The 15,164-nt window shown below is 44.9% G+C and overlaps 1 protein-coding gene across 1 annotated transcript in view; it reads left to right on the top strand.

Moving 5' to 3' along the window:
- Positions 1 to 15,164, top strand: part of ACO2 (aconitase 2) — a 60,601-nt gene that overhangs the window by 33,898 nt on the left and 11,539 nt on the right. Inside the window, exons 9-14 of the mRNA XM_088468082.1 lie at positions 9,746 to 9,903; positions 10,103 to 10,176; positions 10,300 to 10,411; positions 12,052 to 12,174; positions 14,198 to 14,353; positions 14,743 to 14,934. Of these exons, the coding sequence (XP_088324208.1) occupies positions 9,746 to 9,903; positions 10,103 to 10,176; positions 10,300 to 10,411; positions 12,052 to 12,174; positions 14,198 to 14,353; positions 14,743 to 14,934 (815 nt within the window). The remainder of the gene's footprint in view (positions 1 to 9,745; positions 9,904 to 10,102; positions 10,177 to 10,299; positions 10,412 to 12,051; positions 12,175 to 14,197; positions 14,354 to 14,742; positions 14,935 to 15,164) is intronic.

Raw genomic sequence — 15,164 nt, 5'->3', positions numbered from 1 at the left:
GGAATATCCTGGCGGAGCAGTTAGTTCTAGCAAAAGTGATCTCTGCTCTCCCTCCTTATTAACAGGGGACGCCGCAGCGCTGATCCCCGCTCGGGAGAGAAGCTGATAGCACAGGGCCTGCCGCAGCTGAAACCGGCTGAGTCCAAGTCTGCTGCTCCTCCCCCCCCACAATGGGAAGATGTGTGTGTACTGAAGCCCCGAGCGCTGTATGACAGGGCTATTGACAGGCATCTTGTATATGTAGTTATTCCTAGAATTCCACAATCCTAACCACCGGGGATTAGTAGGAGCTGTAGGCTAAGCATAAGATTTTTATATTTTTAAATCTTGTGTGCTTGCTTTGGCAGCAGGTAAACTATTTAGAGCCACCTAATCAATTGTACACTGGACATTGAAATCCAGCTATAGACTAGTCATGCTGAATCTTACATTGCGAAAGTCACAATTCCTTAAGACATTGCTAAAACTGTACTTCAAGTGCACCAATACATGCCTGTGGCCTTCTTGTATCTCCACACTTGCATATAAAAATATGTACTTGCATAGGTGCTCCTGGGGCAATAGGTGTCTAGGTTCAGCTCAGGCTGTTCTAAAAGCGACATTAGGCCTCATAACTCTTAGGTCTTCGCATTGCGACCTTGGACAATATTTAGTGTAGTTCTGTCCCAGTCATTTAATATCTAAGGCGCCCCTTTTTGAGGGGCCTATTATGTAAAACTGCAGTAATAGCTCCAGTGACGCACTTGATCAGCGCCCGGTACTTGTAAGACACTAAGAATGCAGTATTCTAATTACTATATAAGCATGCTGATCTCCCGGTGCAGGAGTCTGACAGTAAACTTGTGCTGCCCATCCACTAGAAGACGGGCAAAAGACTGAACGATCACGACATTGTAATCGTGCAGTCGTTTCAGTCTGATGTGCCTACACTGAACGATCAGTCGTTCAGTGTAGGAACATCAATTATCTGCTAACATGCTGAACCTGATGTTATCGTCAGGTTGTCCAGCATGTTTGCCCGATGATAGAGGTCTAAAACAACCAGCGGGAGCGCGCATCACTGGTTGTTTTAGACATTTTAGTGAACGATTTGCAAACTAACGTTATCGTTCAATCACTCAATTTAATCGCCTACTGGATGGGCAGCTTTATTCTGTTGGTACTAAATATCTTCCTTTCAAAGAGACTCACTTCTCATGCAACTTTGTATGTGTAATTAAATAAAAATTATATATTTACCTATTTTTCATATGTACTGTATATTTCATAAGAATCGGGAAAACGTGTTTTAAACCCTAACTGGGGTTATTCATACAGGTGTATCCCTTTTCTTGGGATAATTGATAAGTACAGGTATCCTTCTTAGTATGGATTCTGGTACTCTATAATATTGCCTTGTCACAGATTAAACAAGGCTGTCTCAGCAAGATAAGTCTCTCCAAGGTGGATTCCTATTAGAATATAGAGAATCCAGGTTCTATTCCTTCTCAGTAGTTGTAAATGCAGTCTGCTGTAATTTAACCAATAAAGTCCTATGTTCTGAAGGCCACCTGCCAGGAGGTTAGGCTGGGTCAGGCCTGGGTTGTACTATATTGGTGGGTATCAAGTAAATCCTTGACCCTGATGTTCATTTGTTTTCAATATCCATCTTGCTGTGACCACTTTTAACTGTCAAGAGTCACTGGTGGGGATCCATTGATAATTCTATGTGTACCTTGACCGGTACAGGGTTTTAATTTCTTACGCTATCCTGTGTTTCTGCCTTTTTAGCGAATACGCACTGCACCATTAGAAGTGTTTAATGTAATGATACTTCCATTAGGGAAGCCCAGAAAACATTACTTGAGTGTTACACTAGTAGAAAGTCATAGAATGCAGGCCTGTTGTATAACCTTCATGTCTCCCCTAAAAATTCTGCTAGTTTTCTACAGTATTTTCTACTGTAACATCTGCAGGCTGAAGTTCGAGCTGTAGAGCATTGGGTCTTAGGCCACCGTTGCTACTCTTTATACCTGACAAAGCGGGTTGCTGTGAGATGGGAAAAAAGTCAAGTGACATTCTTCGTGGTGTCCAGAGGGCTTCTGGTCGCTCAGGTAAGCGCACTTACCCTACTAATGCCACAGATGATGCTCCTGATAAGGCGACCTGATATTACACAACTGTTATTCTCCCTTCCGCACCCTAGCTGCTGTCCTAGCAGTCATTTGCCATTTTAGGGTACCTGTTGACGTTAGTTGGCTCTACTCCTGGGAGCCTTTCTAGCTTGTGGGTTCATTGTTCCAGCGTAGTGATTAGTGACACTATTCTACTAGAATCTGTTGGTATGCTCTATTCTGGACTGAGGTGCATCTATGGGCTAGCACACTGGTTTACATTAAAGTGTGAAAGTCATAGGTTCGGTTGCTATAACTGCTATATTCCACGCAGGAGGCCTTGTTGACTTTACTATCCTGTATCTGATACTTTCATTACATTGGCAGGTAACTTCGTGGTAGTGCTCTCTTGGGTAGCTCTCTCTCCCAGAGTGGCTGTGGTGTCCATGATTATTAACAGCTAGGGTATCCCAGTGGTTTTCATACTATGTTCGGGCTAGAAGCACACTTCCATCACGTTGGTAGTCTGTTGGGGTTGATTGTTTTTTCCAGGCGTAAAGGTCGTGGGTCTTTGCCTGGACTTGCTGAAGGGTTTCAGTTGCTGTCTTATATCCCTCTGTGCCAGAATGAGTTATCCTGCTGCCTGACCCTCAGCAAGGACTTGTAGTTTCACTCCTCTTGATGCCTTCTGTCTCATGACCAGTGGGATCTCCACTTGTTCTATGATCTGACCCTTCCACTGCTTTTTCATTAAAAAAAAACAATTAGTTGGACCTCAAGACTGGTCATATTCGACTGTTCAGTATTGGCTTTGACCTTCATGTATACACTTTTTTTTTTTTTTTTTTGGGGTGGGGGGGGGAGTAGTCTGGGACAGGATCAGCTCTGAATCTGTATAATTATACATATATCGATATGATTTGTTTATGCCGGCAGTGCTGGGTTTCTACTGCGGGGTCGGCAAGTTCTTCTCAGCACTTTGGCTTTGGGACGCCTCCACTGTCTTGAACTCCAGTGTCCCCTAGTGGATGAAGGAGAAAACAGGATTTTGGTACTTACCGATAAATCCCTTTCTCCAATTCCACAGGGTACACTGAACGCCCGCCCACGCTGCATACCTGCCATTTTGTTGGTTCATTATATGGTTCGATGACTGCCTGTGTTCCCTGCAGTGGGTTCCTCTGTTCTCCTTCTGTTGGTCTTGTTCCGTTCTATGGGCTTCTTCCCCTAGTTTCCTGTTGTCCTCCTCTCGGCTCAGTTTCTTAACTGGGTCTGATGGGGCATAGAGGGGGAGGAGCAAGTCAATCTTCTAAATGTGTGTGGGGCCTGCTTTGCCTTGTTTACCAGGTTTTTCAAGGGCAAAGCACTCAGGGATTGGGGTGCTTGTGTTGTATAACTGCACGAGTCTGTGTTTTCTCCTCAGGATTCGTACCATGAGGGGCTCTGTCCGGTGTTTTGCAGTTTCGCAGCCAGAGTGTCAGTCAGCCATGACTTCCACCTGGAACCAGCCTGGACTACCTCTTCTATAGGTAAGGTTGCAGTTGGACATCATCTGCAGTGTCAGTGTGTCCGTCACACAGACTGGCAACCTCAGGGCCCGCACCCCCCCTACTAGTATCCCTACTGAGGCCAAGCTGGGTACCTTTTATATCATTCTGCTTTAAGAGCCATGGATACAGCTTTTCTCTCTTTAAGTGCAGGTGTCTGCATCTTTCCAGCAGAGGCTGGACAGGAACCGCACTTCAGACGACAGTCTAGATAATACTGCATCCCACTCCGATAATTTTAAGTTCCTTGGCTCACTGGAGCACTGTCTAATATTTCAGGCGTGACCTTAGTCTATCCCATACCACAGCTAGATGTAGCCGCCCGGTTTAACTGGAGAAGAGCTGTTCTTCGCTTCAAAGTTGCCAAGGCCTACGGCCACACCTCCCTGAATACGCCTGATCTGGGGTTAGGCCTTGGATGACTGGTAATACCAGGTGTGGTAGGCTACAGACCCCTAAGGCTAGTGCTTCGGTAGACTCTTTGCAGTGTGTGGACCTTCGCCGGGGCGGGCTTACCCGAATAGGCACCTCCCAGGTTTCTAAGCACATTGCCTCCTACAATTCTCTACCTGCTGCGGACAGGGTATAATGAGCCTCATCCTCTGTGGATACTCGCATGGCCCACCTAGTAAAGAACGCTACATTTGCTAGTCCAAATACGGCATCCCTTGGGATCCGACTGACAGGACAATGGAACACCTCATAAAGGACTTGTATTCTGCAGACGCTATTGCGCATCCAGCCCTGACTCCTGTTTATGTAGTTAGCCATTGTTGGAGGTTGGATGGGTGCTCTTTAGGAGAACCTCCGCTTTGTTTCCCATTGGCACGAGCTGCATCAGGTGAGAACATCAGAGTGGCCTTTTATATAGGAGAGGCAATGATAGCTACTGGTGTCCTGACTTCAGGGTGTCAGCATCCTTGGTGGCTGTTAGATGAGCGCTCTGGCTTAATTTCTGGCACGCTGACTCAGACTTTAGGAAGGCCATAGGGGCTCTTCCGCTTTCTGGTCATTCGCTGGGATCCTGTTTTTTGGAGGATTGTAGCCACAATGACTGCGTCCAGGATGACCTTCCTCCCTTTTGTGATCTAGGCGTGAACTTCAAATTTTCGCTCCTTTCCCCCAGAAAGAAGACAGCCTTTCTCAAGGCTCCGGGTTACTCTTCCTGGCCCTGAGCTAAACAGCCCTGGTCTACCAGTTATCCTACCTCCAGGCCTACTGACAGGCTTGCGCTTGACTAGGTAGACTTACACCTATGGGGGTCCCAGCATGGGAGGCTGACTTTTGCGGTTCCATCACCTGGATGGTGACCTCGCAGGATGCCTGAGGGTGAAGTTTTCTCTCCTGGGGCTATGCTGTAGCCTTTCAGGAAAGGCCTTCGATCCTATGTCTTCTAGCTGGGGTACTCTGGTCTCACCCTCCTGGCCGCCTGAGTGAGTGTTCCAGTTCCCCTTAGAGAGGCAAGGACATTTTGCTAGTCTGTTCTTTGTTCACCTGGAATTCCTTAACAGGCTTTTTGGTGAGTCCAGGAGTCTCTGTCAATCATTCTGGCATTTGGCTCTGGAGGGGATCTTCGGGCTTCCTTGTATTTCGGGGAAGCCTAATTGGTGACTGGGCCAGATAGGAAACTGCAGAGTTACTTCTGGCTTGTGGTCCAAGAGGCGCATTTTCAGACATTACCATTTGGCCTTTCCAGAGCCCATCGACTTTTAACGAAAGTCATAGTAAATCATTTACGCACAGGGGCATCTGGTTTCTACCTTCTGATCCTTGCCCGATCTCCATATGTTTTTAAGGAACACATCGGTCTCTCCAGCCCCTCTGAAAGCTCATCAATAGGATGTATTCCACCTGGGCTCCGGTGCAGGAGATGTACCATCAGCAGGTCTTCCTCTTACCAGAAAAGCTTGGAACCTATAGGCCAGGATTCACAAGGTTTTTAGTCATTGAGTGTCGGTACACTCTTACATTCAGATCCTGGGCTTGTTTTCTCCACGTTAGTCAAGGTGGAGTATGCCCAGTTTCACTTCCGGCCTCTTCAAATGGAGGCTGGTCCTTGTGGAATAGGTCCCACCGATGGCTCACACCTTCCTGGGAGGTTCGGCTCTTCCTCTTGTGGTCCAGACTTCCCACTTAGACAGGGGTCGCCCTCTTCTGGATTTGACACTGGGTACAACCTTCCAGGGTCAGTGAACAACTTCCGGGATCTCTGAACAACCTTCAGAGCTCTCTGCCTGGCTCGGCTGCTCCTACAGCATGGTCCGGTCCAGGTTCAGTCCGATAACGTGACTGTTATTGCCTACATAAACCATCAGGAGTCCAGGTTGGGGAAGAGCATACTCTTACACCTGGGCATCTACCCAGGCAAATGGGGGGGGGTTTTGTCCAGACTCCTTTTCGGATCCTAGTTCTTCGCTGATAGCCAGACATCACCTTAGTGGCATTTTCACGAACAGACTACCAAGGTACTGTTCCCATAAGTGTTCCTGGAGCCCTTCGGATAGACGTCTTGCCGGTGCAGCAGGAGTTAATTCTCTCATGTGTTCCCTGCCGATTTCATGGATTCCATGGGTCCTCCACAGTCTGCAGTGGGAGGGAGGCATGCTAATCCTGGCTGCCTCCTATGGGCCTTGTTGAGCTTGATGCGCAGATCTTCTATCAATGTTCTGCTGTATCTTCCTTGTGGCCGGATCTCCTGTCTCCGGGCCTATGCTTCTATCCGAATCTGGCCCGTCTCGTTGCTCTTGACTCTGAGAACTCTGAACTGCTCAAGACAGTCATTCTGTACTATGCTGTATGCCCGGAAGTTCTCCTCTGCAAGACTGTCACTGCTTGGGCGGATTTACTTTGCTTGTTCTGACTGGAATTTTATTCCCAGAGGGTCTCCCTCTCTTGGGTCCTCTCCCTTCTACAGGTGGGGCTGGATTGTCCCTCCGCCTCTAATCGGAAAATGCAGGTTTCCACACTTTCTGTCCCCTTCTTAGGCAGATAGCTCTGATGCCTAACTGACGTACAAACGTTCCTTCAAGGTGTTCTCCTCGGACAGTGTTGTTCCTCTGCTCCTTGGAGCTTGACTTTGGTGCTTCGAACTCTCTTCAGTCGTCGCCCTTTGAGCCCTTTGGCTCTGCTGACATTCGTTGGCTTGCGTGGATTACCGCTCTCCTGCTCCCAGCGAGTTTCCCTAGGCTGCTTTGTCCTGTCCCTCCCTCATTGTTTTTTTTTTCACTGGGAACGGGCTGTTCTTTGAATTTTGCTTAGGCTACCGTAGGCTCTTTGGATCTTTGTGGTTAGGTCTCTGGTCCTCCGTGGGATGGGACCCCATTTTTGTCCTCTACGAATTTGGTAAATGGGACTGGCCAGTTGCCTCCATTTGACTTTGAACAGAAAGGACCGCCATCACTGAAGCGTGACAGTCTTTACAGTTGGATTTTCATCTGATTGTACTCCTTGGGTGGCTTGCCAGAGGTGCTTTGGTTGAGCAGCTTTGTCTTTATTCCGATTTGGTTCATTTGACACTTCGCTGCCGCGGAAGCGGCTTATGGCAAATGGGGTTCCCAGCGCAGCTCCGGCGCGTCCCCTCCATAATGGGATAGCTTTGTAACGTCCCATGGTCTAAGCCTGTGTCCTCTATGGAACCAGGTAAGACATACATACAGTGTCTTGCAAAAGTATTCACCCACCTTGGCTTTTTATCTGAATTTTATGTGATGGATCTGCACAAAATTAGTTTTAATGTGAAGTGTGTGTGTGTGTGTGTGTATGTATGTGTGTATATATATATATATATATATATATATATATATATATATATATATATATATATATAAATATAATTTTCTCTATCCACCCCCTTTGCTATGAAGCCCCTCAAAAGTTCTGGTGGCAAGCAATTACCTTCAGAAGTCACAAAATTAGTGAAATGAAGTCCACCTGTGTATAAACACACCTTTTCTGAAAGGTCCCAGAGGCTGCAACACCATTAAGCAAGAGGCATCACACCATGAAGACCAAGGAGCTCTCCAAACAAGTCATGGACAAAGTTGTTGAGAAGTACAATTCTGGGTTGGGTTATTTAAAAAATAAATAAATATCCAAATCTCTGATGATCCCCCGGAGCACAATAAAATCAATCATCCACAAATGGAAAGAACATGGTACCACAACAACCCTGCCAAGAGAGGGCCTCCCACCAAAACTCGCAGACCGGGCAAGGAGGGCATTAATCAGAGGCAGCACAGACAAAAGGTATCTCTGAAGGAGCTGCAGAGTTCCACAGCAGAGACTGGTGTATCTGTGCATGTGACCACAATAATCCGTACACCCCATAGAGCTGGGCTTTATGGAAGAGTGGCCAGAAAAAAGCCATTACTTAGTGATAAAAATAAGAAGCCACGATTTGAGTTTGCCAAAAGGCATGTGGGCAACTCTCCAAATGTATGGAGGAAGGTGCTCTGCTCAGATGAGACTAAAAGTGAACTTTTCGGCCAACAAGGAAGAGGCTATGTCTGGAGCAAACCCAACACATCCCATCACCCCAATAACACCATCCCCACAGTGAAACATGGTGGTGGCAGCATCATGCTGTGGGGATGTTTTTCAGCAGCAGGGACTGGGAAACTGATTTGAGTCAAGGGAAAGATGGATGGTGCTAAATACAGGGAAATTCTTGAGCGAAACCTGTTTGTCTGCCTGTGATTTGAGATTGGGACGGAGGTTCGCCTTCCAGCAGGACAATGACCCGTAGCATACTGCTAAAGCAACACTCGAGTGGTTTACGGGGGAAACTTTTAAATGTGTTGGAATGGCCTAGTTAAAGCCCAGATCTCAATCCAATTGAGAATCTGTGGTCATACTTGAAGATTGCTGTTCACAAGCGGAAACCATCCAACATGAAGGAGCTGGAGCAGGTTTGCCTTGAGGAATGGGCAAAAATCCCAGGGGCAAGATGTGGCAAGCTCATAGAGACTTATCCAAAGTGACTTGCATCTGTTGTTGCCGCAAAAGGTGGCTCGACAAAGTACTGACTTTAGGGGGGTGAATAGTTATGCACGCTGAAGTTTTCTGTTATGTTATCATAAATGTTGTTTGATTCACTATATATATATATATATATATATATATATATATAATATATATATATATAATATATATAATTATATACATACACAAAAAAAACACTTCAGTTTTAGACATGTTCTGTGAATGAAATGATGCACACCTTCAAACAATCTATTTTAATTCCAGGTTGTGAGGCAACGAAACCTGAAAAATGCAATGAATACTTTTGCAAGGCACTGTAAAGGTGCCCACACACATACCGATCTGCACACGATCCCACGATGTGTGCGATTTCCCCCGGCAGCTCCTACACACGATTTGGAGTAAAAAGCATTAAGATCTATCGTGCATCTTAACTTTTTTTTTTCCCCAGTGCATTTTGTCCCAGATTGTCAGATCTGCCCTATTGCACGGCAGAACTGACGATGCGATGTGCGACCAGCGGGGACCCGCATTGCATCATGATCGTGAGTTAGGACTCACTATTTCCTCACGATTTGGCCATATTTTACACGATCTGTCGTCACAATTCGTCGGAATCGGCCAGATCGTGTAAAATATCGCTATGTGTGTGGGCACCTTAAGTCTCCTTTTTCTTCTGTCATTTTCTTCGAACTCCATAGGGGACACAGACCGCCCACCCTGACGCACCAGGCTGGCAGGGGTTTTTACTGTTTCCAGTCCTCCTTTTTGAGTTTCGGGGTGTTGGACCAGTATGTGTAAGTCTGCTTTCCTTCGCTTCCTCGCGCCTGCCTGAGGCTGGGGGGGGCCCTGGGCTGCTTGGAGTAGAAGTTTAACTAGTTGGTGCCCGGACTCCTCCTCCTCCACCCTATACCCATGGTCTAAGCCTTTGTCCCCATGGAGTTTGAAGAAAAGGACTTAACCAGGTAAGACACAACTCCCTTTTTTTTTTCTTTCTTTTTTTCTTTTTTTTTTTTTAATGCGGTCTTGTATCCCTTAATAACCTTTAGTAATAAAACCTTTATTAAAAAAAACAAAAACCATTGTGTGTTATTTAAGCGAACCTCCCTTTCTTCTGTTTTCTAGGTCTGATTGGCAGCTGTACAAACTCCAGCTATGAGGACATGGGCCGTGCTGCAGCCGTAGCCAGGCAGGCTCTAGCACACGGACTGAAGTGCAAATCCCAGTTTACCATCACTCCAGGCTCTGAACAAATTAGAGCCACTATTGAACGAGATGGTTATGTGAGTGCTGGCTGTAAGAGGGAATGGGGTGTTTTGTTGTTTTTTGTTTTGTTTTAATTTATAAGTGCAGTAACTGGTCCTTAATACCATAAATTCCCTTTTCATTTAAGCTTCATTTATTTTAATATTTTTCTTTGTAAACACTGTGGAAGATGACACTTTAAATGTGTTTTTTTTTTTTTTTTTTTTTTGTCAACAGGCAGCCATCCTTCGTGACGTAGGTGGTTTAGTGCTTGCAAATGCTTGTGGGCCTTGCATTGGCCAGTGGGATAGGTATGGTTAAATTAAGATTTTATTCACTTATTTTTTTATTTTTTTTTTCTAATGCATTCCACGTGATCAATGTTGTCCTATATTAGAGTTTTGTAATTGACTCCTTACATGTATCCCGTACAGGAAGGACATTAAGAAGGGGGAGAAGAACACCATTGTAACCTCCTATAACAGAAACTTCACGGGGAGGAATGATGCAAACCCTGAGACTCATGCCTTTGTCACATCCCCAGAGGTACTTTCATTCTTTGTTAAAAGAAAAGGGCACCACAGTTAATAGGAATTTTGGTTCAGAAAGCCCTAATTTATCAAATGAGGGTGCCCAGGAATTTGAGGAAGATTCTTCCCTAACCCTGGACATAATGTTTTATGTAGCATAGGCGTTGGTAGCTATTCCTGGTGCTCAGATAATAGGTGTGCATAGTTTGAAAAGAGGACCTTATCTTTCAAGCAAGGAACAAATCAAATTTCTAGGTGAATAAAACTTTACAGATCCATTTGCTATTTGAGTCTGTAATTTGGCTCACAGGAAAATCCAATTGCTTTGTTCACACTGAAGTAAATGTTAAGGTGCGTATCCACTAAGCGACCTTACTGAGCGATTGCACAATTACGACATCATAATCGTGCAATTGCTCAGTAATTGGCCACAAATCGGGCATTTAAATGACAAAAACGAGCAGCGATGCGCACGCCCGCTGATTGTTTTTGACATCTATCATCGCCCGAACATGCTGCTCAACCCGACTGCGTTGTCAGGATGACCTTGTTCAGGGATGATTGATGTGCCCACACTGAACGATCAATCGTTCAGTGTAAGCACTGCACCCCTAGGGAAACGACGGCACGATAACTGTCGTAATCGTGTCGGGATCTAGTAGTGGATACACACCTTTACACTAACCATGCTTGATAGAAGCTGCATCAAGCTTAATCCCCTTTTTGGGCTGGCCGCACCCTTTCTGTTAGGCACTTGCCCCCAAATTATTTGTGACAGATAAAAATGCGGCTTTAAAATAATCTTTGTGCAGTCATCCTCAGACTTACTACTAAGCCCAGAAGTGATCCAACCACTCAATGCAAAACAAACCTACAGATAATCATTCAATTTGGCCACACATGAATGGCCAAATCAGAAATGATGTCTCCAGACTCTGGGCCTGATTCACTACGGATCGCTATTGCGATCACGGCTGCGATTACGCACACAGGACTGCAGTGAAAATATGCTAATGAATGCAATGCACAGCCAGCATAGACGCCCATTACCACTATCTCGCATCCATAATACTTTGCAGTCCTGCGGGAACATCAAGTAAAATCTGCCCTTCACGCACAATTGCAACAAGTCTGACCATTACTAGGAAATTGCTAACCTCGTTGTAAGCCGTGAGTACACAAGCTGCGTATGCCATCGCAGTGGCTAATTTATGCACGCCCAAGCAACTGCGTTCAAACAGACAGGCATGTCTGAGTTTCTCCAACCACTCCCCCGTCACCCGCCCCCAAAAGCTGACGCCCTATACCTCTGGCTGCGTTGGCTTTGTATCTGCGTAGGTTATCACAATGCTAACTCAAGCACGTGCACTGCAGAACGCACCATCGGCCAATCTGCGTATGCTGCGATCCGTGATGAATCAGGCCCTCTGACATAGAAGATCGTGAAGTATACACATGGAAATCACCAAGTATGGTAGCACAAATAATTTTACTTTTCTAATGGCTCTTTTAGAGGTGTTGAGGATAAGAGCCCTCTTTTCTCCCAAAACCACTTTAAAATATCAGTTTAGAAATAAGTTCAGGCCTTAATTTCTGATGAGCCATATCACCTTAACTGAATATTTTCTTTAAGACTCTTATATTGTATATTTCTAGATAGTCACAGCTCTATCGATAGCTGGCACCTTGAAGTTTGACCCAGAAAAAGATGATCTCACTGGGGCTGATGGGAAGAAATTTAAACTGGAGCCTCCAGATGCAGATGAGCTGCCAAAATCTGTATGTATTAGAATTTTATATACTCAAACGTGACATGCAAGTACAGATAGTCACAGCACTAATGCTTGGGACCTGAAGTGTTTTGGATATTGGATTCTTCTGTTTTTGGAATATTTGCATACCTTAATGCAGTGATCGCGCTGAGCGGAAAAAAAATGTGCGTCCCTGGGACCCCACAGTTTAAAAAAAATTGGTCCTACTCCAGTTTCTGGGTCCCATCGCAATTTATGCTTTTCAGCTCCCCATATGCCATGAGACCACCCCACATGCCCTACACATACTGTACACTATGGAAAGTCAGTCATCAAACACCAGGTAATATTGTGGTAATAGAATAATCTACAGCAGTCACTATAAGCAGTATCCAAGAGCCATGGGGCAGTATGTTGGTATGTTACAGAAAAATCATTAAAAGGTAATTGGATGGGGACCGTAAGACAGGCTTTAAATGCTTTAAGCTTTGGTGGTATTTGCTTAATTGTAAGTATGCAATAGCCTGAAACAAGTTTTCCTGTCTACATTCAGATGACTGGAGTAAAATACAAGCCATTGTGAGCAAAGCTGGTAGTAGGTCGTTATGTTTGCATCTGGGACTGGCCATTTAACAATGCCTTTCTACTTTGCTATATTCCCCTGCCTATTGATCACAGTGGGGGAGATGTATTCTAGCGGCACGCATTGTGCTACTATGACTCTTCCTGCTTCTCCTCTCTACCGAGCTGTAGCAGGAAGCAGCACCCATTAGCTATATTACCATCTCATGTGGCGGAGCGAAAACACTCCCCTCCGGCGATCCCTGCCAGAGCACACAGCGAATCAGCCTAGTGCCGATGCGCTGTCATCACCTGGACAGCTCCACTGGGCATGTGCGAGATCTCGTGTGCAGCCTGGAGCTGGCTGCCGCTGTCCCTGCTGTGGTGATAGGACAACGACCGCTGTCGGAATGGTCAGTGACAATGACCGTTCATACATCAGCTCTCCTATCTTGAAGATGGGAACGCCAAAAATGATGGGCGCAATTGCGATGCGTGGCGTTATGAGGCTAGATGTATGAGGACACCTCTGAAGTTCCATGGAAGAGTCAGAATGTGGGTAATTATTGTGTTTTAATTTTACCCAAATAAAATAATGTATTCAACAAATGAGATTGCAGGCTGATAATGGGTATGCTCTACCCACACAAGGCAGGAGACTTTGCATTCTATCCCCACACCTAAGCATGATTCTCTTCTCAATCAGGTTGGTTCCAGTGATATGCTCTTTTGCGCTCTGTTACCCCACCAGCCTAGCTAGTATAGTAGCCACCAGTTCCTCCCTATTTCAGATGGCCATTGGTCACCTCTTCTTGTAACTTATTGAAATACTTATTTCCTTGCCATCAATTACTTGTCCCACCCCTTAGAAGGCTAGGGAAAGCCGTGTCCCAGGGATATCTACCCACAAGCATCACCATAAGTCTCGGATAACGGACAGGAAAATACCATGACCTATTTGTTTTATGCAGAAAATACCATCAGAGTATCTGGATTTAGTGAAATCTGGATAATTTGACATCACGTCCCTAATATCAGGACATTGACATCAGCCTGTTATATTGCATGTATGTTTTACCAGTTTCTATTTCATTCAATTACAAGGATACCAAATCAATGGAGATTATTATGAAAGGTAGAGAATCACAAGACCTTGTTGCTGCCAGCTAAGGCACACTGGATCTAGCAGACAGATTATATGCTTGTATTTAAACAGTAAAGCCGTTAAGCTTCTGTGTACCAGCCTGTAAACACTGCACTGTCCTGTGTACCTGCCTGTGGTGAGGAAATAAAGCTTCTGTTGGATTTTACCCGGTCTGTGTGATGCTTGTCTATGTATGTGTATACACATAAATAATAAAAATATATATATATCTCTCTCATTCTTAACGCAAACTTAAAATGATTCCTACTATTCCATCTAAAATTTAACAAATCCTGCCTCGATCACTGTAATTTCTAACAAATGGGTCTTTTGCCACTTGCTACAGAGCTTTGACCCTGGTCAGGACACCTACCAATATCCACCCAAGGATGGGAGCAGTGAACGTGTGGATGTGAGTCCCACCAGTCAGCGCCTGCAGCTCCTGGAACCTTTCGACAAGTGGGATGGAAAAGATCTGGTTGACATGAAGATTCTCATAAAAGTAAACTGCTGAGACTTTTCTGTAGTTCATGGGGTCTCTAGTTATCGAGGTCATTTATCTTTTATCTCTGCATTTCTTTGGTTTCTGCCCAAGCTGTATGCAAAACATTACTCCTGTATGGCCCCTTGTTCTCTTATTTTACCCTTAATCCTTTTTTCTATTATACTTAAATTCTCAGCTGTCTGTATTTGTGCCATTGCACCTACTGTAGCATACAGAAAATGTAAACTAACAGTTCTACCTCCTGAGAATATCATTTAGAAGATATCCCTTGGCTAGGGTTTGCAGAAATGGTTGACTGTCTAGCTTTGTTTTTAAATTTGACAGACAAGGACCTATCGGTGTTTGGCTGATGGCTGGATTTAATGTATTTGTATTTTAAATGACAGGTGAAGGGCAAGTGTACAACCGATCATATTTCTGCAGCTGGCCCCTGGCTGAAATTCCGGGGTCACTTGGACAACATTTCTAATAACTTGCTGATTGGTGCCATCAACATTGAGAACAACAAGGCGAATTGTGTAAAGAACTTCCTGACCCAGGAATATGGATCTGTCCCTGACACTGCTCGCTATTATAAGGTAATACTGCAAGCCCCTCTAGCCAGTGATGTTATGTAGGGGACACCAAGATACTGTGAGGGTTAAATGAGTGAAAGAGACATTACAATAACTAAGCTTGTCATTTTACCTAACAATGTATAAATATAGTCTGTATAAAGATTTCGCAGTAGTGTTACCTACCACATGAGTTGGTGGTCATATGTAAATTATGTTCAGAAATTCCTCACCATTTGTAACTATAACTAGTA

The sequence above is a fragment of the Taudactylus pleione genome, unplaced genomic scaffold (genome assembly GCF_031769625.1).
Source record: "Taudactylus pleione unplaced genomic scaffold, aTauple2 ptg000080l, whole genome shotgun sequence".
NCBI lineage: Eukaryota > Metazoa > Chordata > Amphibia > Anura > Myobatrachidae > Taudactylus > Taudactylus pleione.
This window is presented reverse-complemented; position numbering and strand designations above follow the sequence as displayed.